The sequence below is a fragment of the Uloborus diversus genome, unplaced genomic scaffold (assembly GCF_026930045.1).
Source record: "Uloborus diversus isolate 005 unplaced genomic scaffold, Udiv.v.3.1 scaffold_13, whole genome shotgun sequence".
Classification (NCBI taxonomy): domain Eukaryota; kingdom Metazoa; phylum Arthropoda; class Arachnida; order Araneae; family Uloboridae; genus Uloborus; species Uloborus diversus.
In genome coordinates this window covers 8,056,415-8,072,076 of record NW_026557987.1, presented here as the reverse complement: position 1 = coordinate 8,072,076, position 15,662 = coordinate 8,056,415, and the positions used below count along the sequence as shown (strand labels likewise).

At 39.0% G+C, this 15,662-nt stretch overlaps 1 protein-coding gene across 1 annotated transcript in view; it reads left to right on the top strand.

The window, feature by feature from the left end:
- Positions 1-4,719: 4,719 nt before the first annotated feature.
- LOC129232660 (zinc finger SWIM domain-containing protein 8-like) overlaps positions 4,720-15,662 on the top strand; it is a 44,999-nt gene continuing 34,056 nt past the window's right edge. The window contains exons 1-6 of the mRNA XM_054866791.1: positions 4,720-4,925; positions 7,466-7,622; positions 8,586-8,680; positions 9,115-9,407; positions 11,560-11,641; positions 14,509-14,825. Coding sequence (XP_054722766.1) covers positions 4,733-4,925; positions 7,466-7,622; positions 8,586-8,680; positions 9,115-9,407; positions 11,560-11,641; positions 14,509-14,825 — 1,137 coding nt within the window. The 5' untranslated portion in view covers positions 4,720-4,732. The remainder of the gene's footprint in view (positions 4,926-7,465; positions 7,623-8,585; positions 8,681-9,114; positions 9,408-11,559; positions 11,642-14,508; positions 14,826-15,662) is intronic.

Below are 15,662 nucleotides of genomic sequence, written 5' to 3'. Positions count from 1 at the left end.
AAAAAAAAAAAAAAAAAAGAAAGAAAAGAAAAAAAAAAACTCCACATGGTTGAAAAAAAAAACACTTAGTTTAAACCAAACATCGGTGCTGAAAATTATCCAAATTGTTCTAATCATCATTAAATGGTTTATTTTGAATAAGATACGATTTTGGCAAAGTTTTTAAGCAGACAGCTGTTTTTTTTTAATTAAATTTTTTTTTTCAGTTTTTTTTATTATTATTTTTTTTAGTTTTTCCAAAAAACTATTTTCCCAAAAAAAAAAAAAAAAGCACACATGGTTTAAAAAAAAAAAAAAAACCACTTAGTTGAAACCATGGTTTTAAACCAAACATCCGTGCTGAAAATTATCCAAATTGTTCTAATCATCATTAAATGGTTCATTTTGAATTAGATATGATTTTCGCAAAGTTTTTAAGCAGAGAGCTGCTTTTTTTTTTTTTTTTTTTTAATTTTAAATTTTAAGAGTTGTTGTGTGAATGCCCATCAGAAATGAAACTTTTTGTTAAAAGAAAAAAAAAGGTTTAGCAAAATATGAGTGATAGCTACATTAATTTAATCTTCGAGAGTGGATGCATATAAATTTATAAACTTTAATTTCATGAGAGCAAATCTAAAGCAAAATCGAAATGAAAACATTCAATTTCATTTAAAATTGAAGCAGTAATACTAGCTTTCGAACCAAGTTACTGTCTCATTTTTATGTGTTAAATAAAGCTTTTATGTATTGAAATTAATATTTTGTTATCCAATTTGCTAAATGTGCAATGTTTAAAGTAACTTTCAATTGCTGTTTCTAGTTCTATCAGAAAGATGTTGTATGAAAGTTGCAAGAATAACACAAAACATATAAAAAGTAATCTCGCACAAAAACTAATTACAAATTTTACTTTTAACTCTTTCCATACAAATACTAACACAATTGAGACGACCAGCAACAGGCTCTGGGCCCAGCTAGGCTGGTCCTAGTGGGTGATTTTCAAAATGATTGACATTTTGGCATCCCGACTTTTCGGGTTCAATTTCATGTTAATAAAATCATTTTTTATTAATAATAATTTTTTTTAATAAGCATGTAGTGGGGCATTGTTTTGCTGTTAATTCATTGCATTCAGTCATTTTTTTTCCATGATTTTAAATGAATAAGCCTTTTCTATTACTCCTAAATCTTTTTTGTGTGCTTTCGAGCCGCTTTTTAACTATGCACACAAATTTCATTTGTGCAAACTTTAGCTTTGTGTCCGTGCTTACTCTTCAGTTTTTAATAAATATGAAATTTATGTTAAAATATATCTTTTAAAGATACAATGAAGCACCGTTTATACGTTTTTGAAGGGACTGTATGAAAAAAGCGTACAAACGAAAAAACGTATAATAGGTATAGGTTAATGTGTATTAGACTGGTAGACTTTGTAGGGACCAATTTTAAAAATGTATAATTGAAAAAAACGTATAAAAGAGAAACATATAAACGCTGCTTCACTGTGATACAATATCTATAACTATGGATCCACTCATTATTTGGTAGTCTTTTAGCATGAGTATAACTCCCTTCGTCGTATGAGTGTTACCTTTTCCAAGTAACACTTCTGAGTGGTAACACTCATGAGATTTATAGAAGAATTCTCGGCTGGAATAAATGCCATTTCATTTTTTTTTTATTGGTCTCTTGTTTCTATAACAAAAAATACATTATTGCCTAATTGTATATTTCTATACTTAAAAAAAATTACAAAATAAATGGGTAACACTCATGAGAGATGATTAAAATACTCTTCACATTGAATTGTACATTCAACCTGCAAGACCTCTATTTTCGCAATAGTTAGTCCTAGAAGCATACTTCCAATTGAATAAAATGTCAAAATGTTTAAAATCAGATGCAGATTTTAAGTATTGGAAGTTTGAAGCAAAAATAAAAATGAGTCAAAAAATACAAAATTTGACTTTTTATATGGCCCCTGGGTCCCCTAACTTATATTTAGAGAAATAATCTGCATTGAAAAAAGATTCCAATACAAAACGTTTCACATTAGTATAACCAACATTCAGAGAGATACGAAACGTAGAGTTTTGAACACCTTTTGGAGGGAAATAAAGCACTTAACAAGGGTGTAAAATTACATGTGTGCAGAGAGTGGTTTTCAAAATTCTTCGAGGTTTTGTACTGTGTTTTTGAGCTACATGGCATAAAATTAGCATTTATTTTTGCATAGCAATGAAAATTATAATAATAGAAATACTTTGTTTTTTTACTTCGATAACCTGTCATTCTTCTGAAAGATCGATAAGTTCCAATTTCATCTTCTGTATGGTCCCTTCAAACTTTGAACTTGAATATCTCCTTCATGTTTGGTCACACAAATGTCAAGTTTTTGTGTTAGTAATAGTTTTCAATGGAGATTATTTCCCTAAAAATTAGTTAGGGGACCTAGGGCTTGTACAAAAAGCTAAGTTTTATATTTTTTGACTCGATTTATTTCTGACTTTCTATACTTAAACTATACATCTGATTTTAAACATTTTTGCCATTGGAAGTATGCATCTAGGACGAAAATGGAGGTCTTGCAGGTTAAAGCGGAACGCCCTGTATACAACAACATATAAAGAACAAATGTGTCCATCTTTAGACCTACATATTTAACAAAGAAACAAATATGGCTTTCCAAGAAATGCTGGTAAAAACAATTAACAAATGTTTTGCACATGGAAAAATATTAACTTCCCTGGGTTAACATTCATAAGTTGCTCATAAGGACAAAAACTGCATTGAAATTTTAAAATGTTAAATGAGCAGTTCAATAAAATCTATTTAAGCCGTGCTAAACCGATGCATATTATTTCCTTCTTTTATGCACGAAAAATCAAAAATCAGTTTGAAAGCGCACAAAAAAATATAGGATATATGTGAATTTTCTAGTCAATACAAGGAAATTTCCATTACTTGCCAACTAAAGTAACAGAAAAGGCGTGCTAAATTACAATGCCTTACTGTATACCTATGCAATGCCAAAAAAAGAATGAGAACAGGTTTTGTTAACTCGTCTTCGCATCGGCCATACCAGGTTCACCCATAAATACCTCTTCTGCCGTGAACCAGCTCCAACTTGTATTAAATGTAACGTCAACCAGACGGTGTTGCATATTTTATGCAACTGCCCAAATTTTAACCAAATATGTTTTAAATATTTTAATAATTTTAATCCATCTCTGAAAGAGTTGCTGGGGGACCCACCCCATCCCAATATATACTCCTTCCTCCAGGAGATTGGCATCTCCTTTTTAATTTAGTGGTTGTGTCGTCAAAATGTAATCTTATCCTTTTTCCTTGTTACTCGAGGTTTTTTGACAACTTATTGTTTCAAACCCTTTTAAAAGTTTTTAATGTTTACAGGCTTTTTATTAATTGTTTTAAACTACTGATGTTTATATCTTTCTCTCCAAAACATGTTTATCATATCCTGATTTTATATTTATGCATAAATTTTAAAGTAAAAAATCATTTCGCGCAGTATATCACTCAAGGGCTCTTGCGCCATTAAAAATAAGTAAACCAACCAACCAAAAAAAAAAATATCATCATGAAAATAAACAGAAAAAGTCAGGACACCGAGCTGTCGATCGTTTTGAAAATCACCCTTTTGTTGTTTTATCCCTATTGCTGACGTTGAACCTTTTTCATATTTCTTTTTCCGCTTAGTCAAAAATTAATTTCCCGATTTCTTTTTCATTTCCAGTTCTCCGGACGATGGCCGACCGGGGTCTCCCTCGCTCCTCCCGGAACTGCGAGACGTTCCGCCCGAATTGTGATCTGAGTCACCGTGATTCATCCCTCTGAGCGTCTCCTTCGCTTTCGTCCGATTTCCCAAGTGCCTGGATCCGTCGCCGTCTTCGAGACACGTCTCCCTCGCACGGCGAGATCATCGAAGGGAGGTGAACGTCGGAGCTTTTTTTGGTAGCAAATCAGATTTTTTATCCAAGGATTTAGTGACATTTTCGAAAAGCCCTCGCCGGAGAGACTGCCACGGTCGCTCCCTCGCCGACGACTATGGTCGACTTCGGTCGCCTCCTTCGCCTAAACCGAGGTCCTCGGACCGCAGCGGTCCCGTACGTCTCTTTCGGTCCGACGCCCACGTGTCTCGACGAATGGTGAGACGCCTCATCTATTTATTATTCATCGTCCACAGTGAGAGACAGTTCATCATAAATAAACATTACGAGAGATCTAGTTCGGTGGACATTTTGGAAAACTGGACACCTAGTCACAAGTATCAGGAAAGCCATCGTGTGCTATCGTCAGAAATATTCATAGTCGACGTCTTTGCCTCGTTTCCGACCCATACGACGTGATCCGATCGTCGATCGACGCCTCCTTCGATCCGAAAGAGGAGACCCGACGTCTCGTCCGAGACCTCCGAGATCCACGAAGTCTCCGGAGAAGAGAGACACGAGCGACTCCTTTCCTTCCGGACGACACCGAGAACTTGTTCGTAATCTGCGATCGGCTCCGAAAGAATCGCCTCCGGACGTAATCCGACCGCTCGTCGACACCTAAATCCAACGTCTCGTCCTCGACCGGAAGGTCTCCGGCGACCGACGAGAGAGACTCCTCCCTTCCCCGGAGAGAGAGATGCGCCGCTGAGAGTCGTCCCCCGTCTCGATAGGCCGCCACCCCGTCCGGCCGCAAGCTGTCGGAACTGGAGCTCCTGAGGCCCGAGGAGGGGGGCGGGGGGATGTTCGACTGGGACGAGGGGGACCGCTTCTCGTTCGAGGACAGCGACCGCTTCGAGGAGGACTCCCTGTGCTCCTGGATCAGCGAGCCGGAGAGCTCCTGCAACAACTGGAGGGGATGGAAGAAGCAGCAGAGCGTCGTCAGCATCGTCTACCACCCGGCCTCGCACCCCAGGAACAGAGGTGAGTTCGTGGGTCGGTCGCCCGCTGCCCAATCTATTGAATGTAGCTTGTTTTACTGGGAGAAGAGTGGGGGTTTGCTTTTACGGGGCACAAAACTTTGTGCTCTAACCCCTTTAAGCAAAAAGCTTTTTTTTTTTTTCAGAAAAACTGACGAACAATGATTGGAATGCTTTTTTTTTCACAGAAAATTATTAATATAGGTATAGTGTAAGTTTTTTTTTGCAATTTTGATCGTACAGAGAGTGGGGTGACTACGAAAATGGTATAAAAACTAAATGTTTGCCGGTACCTTTCGGCCCTGTCGGATGCGGGCAAATGTGTCGAGTGGTAAAAAACTTTTTGAGAGATGGCGAGTTATTTTGAGCGATACGAAGCGGCCGGGATGGAATGGGAGATATAAATTTCTCGGTAAAGATGAGATTACTTTCACACCGGTAGCTAACTTTAGCTACCAGTGTGAAGAAGACCCTACTCTGTTATGACAATTCCAAACTGCTGGTTTCTATCAATAAGGAGACGGCAGCCTGTGGATGCCATTAGGAGATGTTTGGTATTGCTTGTAGTTGTACTACAGCTGAAGGGCAACAGCTTATAAGTCACCTTATAAAATGATGAATTATTGCTTTTCCGTGAAGTGACATTAATTTTGTTACTAACTCAGATATCATTTTTCAGTATTCAGTAATTGTTTTTGTGTGTGCATGAGAAATTGCTTTGCAACCTCTTTCCCTATTGTTAAATTTTGCTTTCGATTTGAGCTGCTAATATTTAAACTGAAAAGCTGTCATCGGTGCCAGAGCCTTGAGAGGAGTGTATGAGCTAATATGTTGTGTGTGTCCCTAGATGGGTCTTCTTCGGGCCTGCACCGAACATGTGAAGATTATGGATCCGTTTTCCCGCCGGCCACAGCCAATCAGATTGCTGTCCCTGCTTCTGCTGGTTAGTCTTTTTCCTGTCTATGTCTTGTTTCCTTCTTCCTCATTGCTTGTGATAAAATGCCATTTTAAAGTTGCATGTCTAAAGAATAATATATATATATTTTTTCAACTATGATTATTACTTCTGTTGCTGGACAGTGTCCTCCTTTGCACCCAAAGTGGTACTAAAAAATGTGCCAACCAGTGGAGATAACTAATTAATAAAATTGATGTGGGCAGACTCTAGAAAGTTGTCCAACTTAGAAAGATGTTAAGGTAGTTAATGTTTGTTACCATGTGGCTGCTTGGTTTATGATTAATGTGGGAGTATTGAAGCTAAACAGACCGATGGTAATCAAGTTCCATATGCTCAATTCGTGTTGTATACGCTAAGTGGAGTTTTAAAGTGACATATAATTGCTACCACATTGTTAGTTCCTCACCATTAAACCAACCGTTGGTTTTACTTTGTCCTGTATTATCCTAGCCATTTTCTTTCCCAGTTTAGCACCTGTTTTCATGAAAATGTTGGTGATTTTATGATGAACTTATGTGAGATATGTTGGTGATTTGTTGAATCCTTCGTGGTGGATCTTTCCTTTCTGGCAGGTGGCCTCCCGTCGGAGCCTTCCCTTAAGTTTTAACCTTAATTTATTTCAGAAACAAAAACGTGTGCACAGAAATGGCAGGAACAATAACGTGTAACATGGATCTTTTTTTCTCCATGATGGTAAAAACCATGGAGAAAACAGTTTTTTTTTCAAAGGTGGTAAATACCAAGGACGTTAAAAACTTAGTATTGTAGTGTCATCATGCCAAACCTAGAGATTGAGTCTACTACGAATGAGGCAGTGAAAAGCCAAGGGATGTTAGTGGACAATTTCAAGTTTTAAATCAATGGTGTTTGAAGATAAAGTCCTTATGGACGCCTCAGTTGCCAAATCAATCAACTCCACTTTTCAAAAAACTCTTCATTTCTGCTTTAATACTGCAAATCAATGCTTCGAATGTGAGTTTATATTAAAGTTTTGGTTCAGTACATTTCTGATCCTGTGATGGCAGAAAATGTAACACGAGGGTCCATTGATTCACTTTGATGGATAACACCATCTTCTTCATCACTTTTCTCGACTCTTTGTTTAATGGAATTAAATTGATTTGGTCAGTGAAGCATCCTCATATCAAAATATCGGACATTTTTGAACCCTGCTACTAGTACTATATCTTGCCTAGAGACAGAGGAGAGGTTCGCCCACCCTTTGTACTGGTTGTCTTCAAATTGCCTTCTGCTTCTCACTGCCTCAAATGGACGTAACCCTAGTAGCACAATCGGTCGGGAGATGGTCGGTCAACGGTGGAGCTCATGGTCGGTCATCGGTGAGCAATGTCCGCTCGGGCAGCCGTTGCCTGACCGACCACTTGCCGAAGATCTGCTACAGTGACCGACGATGGCCCATCGAAAATATCCACGGTCTGCCCGACGATGCGCGGAAACTGCGTTGCCATCGTCGGCTCATCGTCCGCTGCCACAATCCACCGGTGTCTGCCGTCGGCCACGGTCGGCCGACCATCTCCCCACCGTTCATCGCGGAGGACTCGGATGTGTGACCGATGGACTCTCTCTCTCTCCCCCAGGGGACGGGCAGGTGGCTTCCCTGGTGGAGCTGTCCGCCCGGGTGGTGGCTTTCCACATCCCGTTCGAGGTGGTGGAGCACGTGTGCCCTCCCGTCCCGGAGCAGCTGCAGCTGAGGATAGCCTTCTGGAGCTTCCCGGAGAACGAGGAAGACATAAGGTGAGTGCCCGCTCCTCTCGCTCTACTTTCGGGTCTCAGCTATTCCCACCAGGCTGGCGCTTTGCATGATTGTTTGAAAAATACTTGGAAGATCTTAGTAATTTTACATACTTCAAGATGTTTTCTTCTTTACTAATAATAAAGCTGAAAGTCTCTCTGTCCGGAGGATGTCTGGATGTCTGTGACGCGCATAGCGCCTAGACCGTTCGGCCGATTTTCAGGAAATTTGGCACAGAGTTAGTTCGTAGCATAGGGGTGTGCACCTCGAAGCGATGTTTCGAAAATTCGATGTGGTTCTTTTTCTATTCCAATTTTAAGGACAAAAAGATTATAAAATGGATGAGTAATTTACGAAATTATCATAACGTGAAACCATAACATGGGTACAAGCCAATTGGCGAGAAAATTCACCATACATTTGTAAATATACAGGCGAACCAAAACACCTTTTAATTTTTCTATGAGGGGCAAAGCCGTGCGGGTACCACTAGTTCGTAATAAAGGAACTATTTGGATGAAATAAAAATCAATTTTTAGTAAGAAATTGTCAAAAGAAAAGCAAGTTTGAAAATTAAAAAACGTTTCGCATAGGAAAGCGTCATTTTTAACCATTACCTGGACTCCGTTAAAAACTTGCTTAAGCCTTGAACAAATAGGTTCAATTTGTAAAAAAGCATTATTTAATAAAATTTGCTTTTAGTTGGTACATTTCAAAGCACAGTCTGATCGTCATCGAGAAAAGTCGTAAAATTTTGAAAACATGAACCCGAATCCCGGAATGTTTCTCACCATAACTATTTCATCCCGAGTTCCAATGTCCATGTTGGTAATATCAGTCATCTTCTTAAAATGTTATTAATTTTTTTTCTTCTTTTAAGTTTTTTTTTTCTCTCAACGGTTTGTCTAGTAATTAAAATTTTCCTTTTATTTCAAGGTATTTAATTTCATTTGATCTTTCCTTAGGCTGTATTCCTGCCTGGCCAATGGGTCAGCTGACGAATTCCAGAGAGGTGAACATCTCTACAAGGCCAGAGCCGTGAAAGAACTTCTACAAATAGGTGAGAAATGGCCTCATTTTATTAAAGGAACATGACTAAATAGAAAGCGTATGAATTCAGCTATTGATCATTAGATTGGGAATCAGTGGATCAATGATATATGAATGTTCTATGTCTAGTACATAGCTTTTTGGTTATGTTTAATGATAAATGAACAATATTACTATGATGAATATAATTTTTACATTGAAGATACCGCAGTTGAAAAAATCAATATTGAAAATATCATGATATTTTCGAAATGAATATGAATAATATAAGATATGAACGGTCACAACGGCGGGACAAAGGGTCGACTTTTTGTTGGTATGGCCCAGTTGCTTTTTACTCCAGACCAATCAGATGTTAGCTCTTTATTGTAATTGTTTTCGGGTGGACGTCCGTTTCGTGTCGCTCACCTTCCCGAAGAACTGAGGGAGTGTCGTGTCTTCCAGGTTTCCACCTGAGCGCCACCATCATGCCGCCCCAGCCGGCGGGCGTGCAGGGCGGCAAGGGCCACGGCTGCAACGTGGCGGTGACCTTCGACCGGTGCCGGGTGACCTCGTGCGCCTGCACGTGCAGCAGCGCCGCCTCGTGGTGCTCGCACGTGGTGGCCGTCTGCCTGCACCGCATCCACCAGCCCTCGCACGTGCGGCTGCGGGCGCCCGTCTCCGAGAGCCTCAGCCGCCTGCACCGCGTGCAGCTGCAGAAGTTTGCGCAGTACCTCATCTCGGAGCTGCCGCAGCAGGTGGGTGGAGTCTCTTCCTCTCGTTATTTTCGTTTCGTTTGTTATTTATTTAGTTTTCTCATCACATTTTCGTAAATATTTTATATATATATATATATATATATATATATATATATATATATATATACACACAGTTGGCTCTCTGTTTAACGACGCTCTATTTAACGACTTTCTCTATTTAACGACGGCTTTTCACGGTCCCAGATGGTCCACTGTAGTGTTAAAAGCATTCTATTTAAGGACGTTTTCTACTTAAGGACGATTTTTTGTGGTCCCTTGAAAATCGTTAAACGGAGAGCCAACTGTATATATATATATATATATATATATATATATATATCTTATACATATAAAATCTGAGTATCTATCTATCTATCTATCTATCTATCTATGTCCAAGCTTCTTCTCCCGAACGACAGTGAACTGACCATCGAACCAGGTATCGATGGATTCGTAATCCTCCCGTCTTCATGTTTGGCTATTTAACATAATCCTCCGATAATAATTAGCGGAGATATCAATTAAAAACTATTAATTATGACTCTTAGATTTCAAAATCAAATCCCTATTTTTCGAAGACTTTCCTCCATTTAAATTATTATTCAGTGCTTCATCTCAACTTTCCGCAACAATGCTTTTATTAAAATGTATGTGAGCGTGAAGAAAATCATTGAGATGAAAGATCTGCTGCCATTTTTTTTCTCGAATATGCTCAGGTAAAATTCTTGTTTCTGTTTTGAGGCTTTTCCTGTAATCAGGGGATTTAAAATGTTTACTTTATGGGGGTTTTCCGCAATCTGCCACAAAATTTCACTGACTTTTTTTTTTTTTTGGTTCAAGCCTGATTGTTAAATACGCGTCACATGACATAACTTTCATTTTCGAGGAGGACCGTGCACGTCGTAAAGTAAATGAGTGATTTACAAGTTATTTGAGTTCTTTGAGGGTTTGTACCTGGAAAACGGATTGATGTAATTCTTGTACGACCATGTGGATAGAATCCATCCAAATATTTATCTGAGTGGTATGTTGCATTAATAAACACCCGGGCAACGCCGGGTAGTAGACTATTTTATGTAAAAAGCGGATTGTTATTGTGCATAAATATTTCCGATATAGTCTATCAGATGTAATTCAGTTTAACGTGAGTAAAGATTATAATTGATAATGCATATATTTTCCCCTTTTGTGCTGACTGAAAATGTACTCATAACTTGTATCATTGATAACGATTATTAACGTTGATGAGGTGTTTTGGCAAAAATATGTTTTACTGGTGTTTTGCAAACCTTGCTTTACGCGCATTTATTTATTCCTTAACGCGTTAGAAACTAGTGTCAGTGTACTACAAAAGCATCAACTGGACTGCTCTTACATTTTTTAGGTAGCCCGTGCAACGCCGGGCACGCAGCTAGTATATATATATATATTGAACAAAACTATTTTTTTCTGTATATATCAAAATTGAATGTTACCCAAAGTGGGTTGTTAGTCAATTTTCACATACGTAAATCCCATAATTTGTTAAATTTAACACCGTTGAATAAGTACGAAGGGATGCCGTATTAAATAAAATTAAAAAAATAAAAATCTGTGGAGTCTCTTTCTCGGCGGGATTTCCGTCGTCCTCGACGATTTTTGCGATTTTTTTTTATAGAAAATATATCATAACTCTGCCCTGCCGAGCACAAAAGTAGTGCAAAGTTCTAAATTTGCAAAAAAAAGAATATATTTATGGAAAAATATAATATGTTCTTAAAAAGGCGGTATCATCAGTGGAATTCCGTTATTTTCAAATCTTCAGATGTGTAGAATTTTGCTTGAAACTTTCAGCTTTTGGTTTTTAGCAATCACTTGAATGAAGTCCCCATTTCTTACATTAAGACGTAAAAAATGGCCAGTTCTGTGCCGAATAAAGCTTTACTACCATCTAAATAACAAGGCATTTTTGCAACGTTTTTACAATTTTTAACTATGTTTTTTGGGACACTGGATGGTAAATGATTCGTTATTTTTTCCATTAAAGTCAGATATAACCATACCCGAGTTCAACTGCAATTTTTTGAAGTTTTCCCCCGTGATTTGACAAAGAACCTATTTAAATGTTTTTGACACATTACATATCTTTAACCGAGGATCTCCCGTTTTCCAGATTTTACCCACTGCTCAACGTCTCCTGGATGAACTGTTATCCAGTCAGCAGACGGCCATCAACACATTAGGAGGGGCACCAGGTAATTCTCATTTTGTTACCGTTGGATTCGGGAAAAAAATGTATTGCTTTAAAATTTTAATTTGCAGTTCAAACTACAGTGAAACCTGTGTCAGTTGACCACTCCCAGTGCATCATTTTAGTGGTCGACGTAAGCAGGTGGTCAACTCTTAGAGGTTGAGTTATATGATGAGATCTAATTCTGTGCCTGAAAATAGCGGTCAACTTAGACAGGTGGTCGACTTACAAGAGTGGTCAACTTTACAGGTTTTTACTGTATTTGCATTAATATTAGTTTCGTATTTGATGAGGTTCCTTCTTCATGGGAATGTATTTAATGCATCATGCAATAGGATCAAGCAAAAATGTTCACATTATTTTGAGTTATTTTTCCTTCCCTTCAAGGCTGTCGTCTTGAAGGGAAGGACAGAGGGACATGATTCAGAGGGGACATGATTCAGTTGTTTAAATTTATCAAAATGAACGATATTAATGGATTAACTTTTCGCACCGAAAGCAGGACGAGGGGACATTGTTTTAAGCTATTCAAATCTCAGGCTTACCGGAGGAGGTGGTAATGAGCAAAGGGGTGGATAGCTTTAAGAGGACCATTGATCTTCATTGGGGACTAATAAATTGACTAGGACCAGCCTAGTTGGGCCAAGAGCCTGTTGCTGGTCATCACATTTGTATTTGTCTGTCTGGGGTATTTCAATTCAGTGCTTCACCTCGTGTGGCTGGTTCCTTCTCGACACGAAACAAATTGTGCCCGAAGGAATCAGAGACCATCGAGAGAGTTTTATATGAACTGTGGCCAAAAAGCCTGGATGGGAACAATTGTTGTTAATAATGCTATTCTTGAAGCCTTAGCTGATTCTTCTGTTAGGTAGTCACTTCTCTGTAATAATAGTTTATGTGCGACTTTTACTAATGTGTAAATACTTATACCTTTATTGTTCAGATTAATTTGATCAACTTGTTTTAAACAAGTTAACCTGATTTTAGTTATACAGTGAAACCTGTGTAAGTTGACCAGTTGCGGTGCACTACTTTAGTGGTCAACTTACAAGGTTGATTTATATGATGAGGGCTAATTCTGTGCCTGAGAAAAACAGTCAACTTCACAGGTTTTACTGTACTTGTCTATCTTTGTGGACATTCCCGCTGATGATCCAAGTTTCCTGTGGTCATGAAATCTGCCTCGTACTGCTAATAGCAGACTATCATACAATGTCGATCGTGACTCCCGTAAGAAAACACCTCTCACAAGGAAGAACTGTAACGATGGAAATAATATTTTCACTAAAATTACATTAGATGAAATGAAAAAAATAAAAATAAAATCAAAATACACTTATGGCCACAGAGCTCCCCATTGCTTGTTTTGGGCTCTTCTTTAGGACCAGACCCCTCTGGACTGCGGGAGAATAGTGGATGCATTGAGCACGAATCGCAAATTAAAAAAAAAAAAGAAGGGAAGATATTTAATTTACAGGGATGAGATTCTGCCGTCATTCTCTGTTGAATTTAAAAATATTTCCTTGTTCCTTGTTATTTTCAGGCCTTATAACGCTCCTATTTTTCTTAAAAATCTGAAAACATTTTGATTTTTCTTGATTATTCGTTCCCGTTTTGTTATTCTTCCTATTTTCCCCCCTCAAATCTTTATTCTCTGTGATATCTGCCGAAAACTTATGTTAGGAAAGCGTGCCAACGACGTCAAACGCTTGCTTCGCCGGAAACGGCATGCCTCGTTTGAGATTTCAATCTTTTTGCATCCTGCAAATATTTCAATCATTTTTAATGTTGGAAGGTTTTTTACTTTCTGCTACCTCACATCTGCTTATTTTATTCATTATTTCTAAAAATATTTTCATTTCTTAAATTTATTTTTGAAAAAATGCAAAAGTTATTCAAAAAATTGTGGTCCGACTCCTACGGTCTCAGATTTTTATGAAGCTTGGCATGATTGCTTTTTTTGTATGTATTTAAGAAAGTGAATGGAATATTTGTGGTGAATCTTAAATGGTTTAGGCTGTGCAGCCTGTTAAAATGTTTGGGATTTCATGATGAAAGAACACTATGTGCCATGTATTCATTGCTACCAAATTATTTCAAGCATAATTAATAGGAGGGCAAATTGTATTACCTTTGAAACTGGGGCCATTTTTTGTTGAATATTTAAATATGGCTTTCAGCAGGGTTGCCAACCTTGGAGGAACAATTAGAGGACTATCTGTGCTGATTTTGAGGAACAGTTGAAAATTTTGTGGAGTTGTTTGGTGTTTTGTATTAAAATAAAAAAAATATAACCAAAACCACTTATCAAAATTATTTTAGCGCTTTAATAATCATTTTCAGCACTAGTGTAAAAATAATTATTTGTAAATTAATAAAACAGCTCAAAACACTATATCAATCTTTGAGTTTAAGCGTCTTTAATTTCCCATATTTACATGTTTGACATGTTAATAGCAAAATATGAGCTCGAAAACGTTCGTCCGGGAAATGTGGAGCAAAATAACTTCTTTGCCGAGTTTTTGCCATTTTTTGCGGAGCAGTTGGCAACCCTGCTTTCGGGGGTTATTTTGATGCAGTTTTAGATATCATCCCTTTCCCGCACGATTTTGCGATTTTATTTTTGAATTTCCTCCTCTTTGGTCCGTGACCACTCTCATCCCCAAATTTAACATAAGCAAATTACACATCGCAAAATATGCCCAAGCAAGAAAAATTATAATGAAATATGATAAAAAGTTAACTTTTTAAAGCAATGCCATGTTGCCACAATACCACAGTAAAATGTATATAAAAGTTGTCTGAACACACACTGTTGCTGCTGTAGTGCAGTGAGATGTCTCTAAAAGCCGTCTAAACTCTCCCCGGCAGATCCGACGGCGGGCGCGTCCATCAACGAGCAGACGACGTGGTGCCTGGACAACTCAACCCTGCACGACAACATCCGCAAGATCCTCATCAAGCTGTGCGTGCCCTCGCCCATCGTCTTCTCGGACGTCAACTACCTCAGCTCCACCGCCCCTCCCGCCGCCGCCGAGTGGGCCTCCCTCCTGCGCCCCCTACGGGGCAGGGAGCCCGAGGGGCTCTGGAACCTGCTCTCCATCGTGCGGGAGATGTTCCACCGCAGCGACCGGAACGCCATCCCCCTGCTCGAGATACTCACCGAGGAGGTGCTGCAGTGCGACCAGGTAAGCCTCTTTTCTTTGCCGAGACGCTTTTCGATCCCGGGATTCTCGGACGCGGGGGTGTGCCGAGCCGTCCGAATCTTGCTTGAAATTGCACCTCCTTGATACATTTTACATAACCTGATGATTTTAAATGCCATATTAAGGTTGTGTATCTACTTAGCAGAGTACACTGAAGAGACGGAGTTATTATAGGCAAAACTTTATTCCAACCAACTAGATGACCGCCATTGTAAGACTTCAAAGGGTACTTGGTGTTGCCAAGCAATAATAAAGAAATATATACACTCGGAGCCAGATTTAATGAACCTCTATTTAACGAATTTCGCGAATGACGCGTCGTCCATGGTGCGGGAGATGTTCCGCCGCAGCGCCATCCCCCTGCTCGAGATACTCACCGAGGAGGTGCTGCAGTGCGACCGGGTACCCTACTTTCTTTTCTTTGCCGAAACGCTTTTCGATCCCGGGATTTTCGGACGCGGAGTCCGAATCTTGCTAAAAATTGCATCTCCTTGATACGTTTTAGATAACCTGATGACTTTAAATATCGAGATACCCACCAAGGAGGTGTTGCAGTGCGACCAGGTAACTTTCTTCTCTCTCTCTCTCTCTCTTTGCGTGAATAGACCGAGAAAATAGTTAATGAGCGATTTCAAGAAAAGGGTAGACTACCGAGCTCCACCAATTTTAATTTTGGGCCCCGAAATGGCATTTCCTATGCTCGATGAGGGCACTACCGGAAAACTCCCCGTAAAATACACCAAAGATGGACACCGTGAATGGTTTGTTTGTCTGCCTTCGATAGACATTAGTGTTCAGTGTTTCCGATGGTGTTTCCGA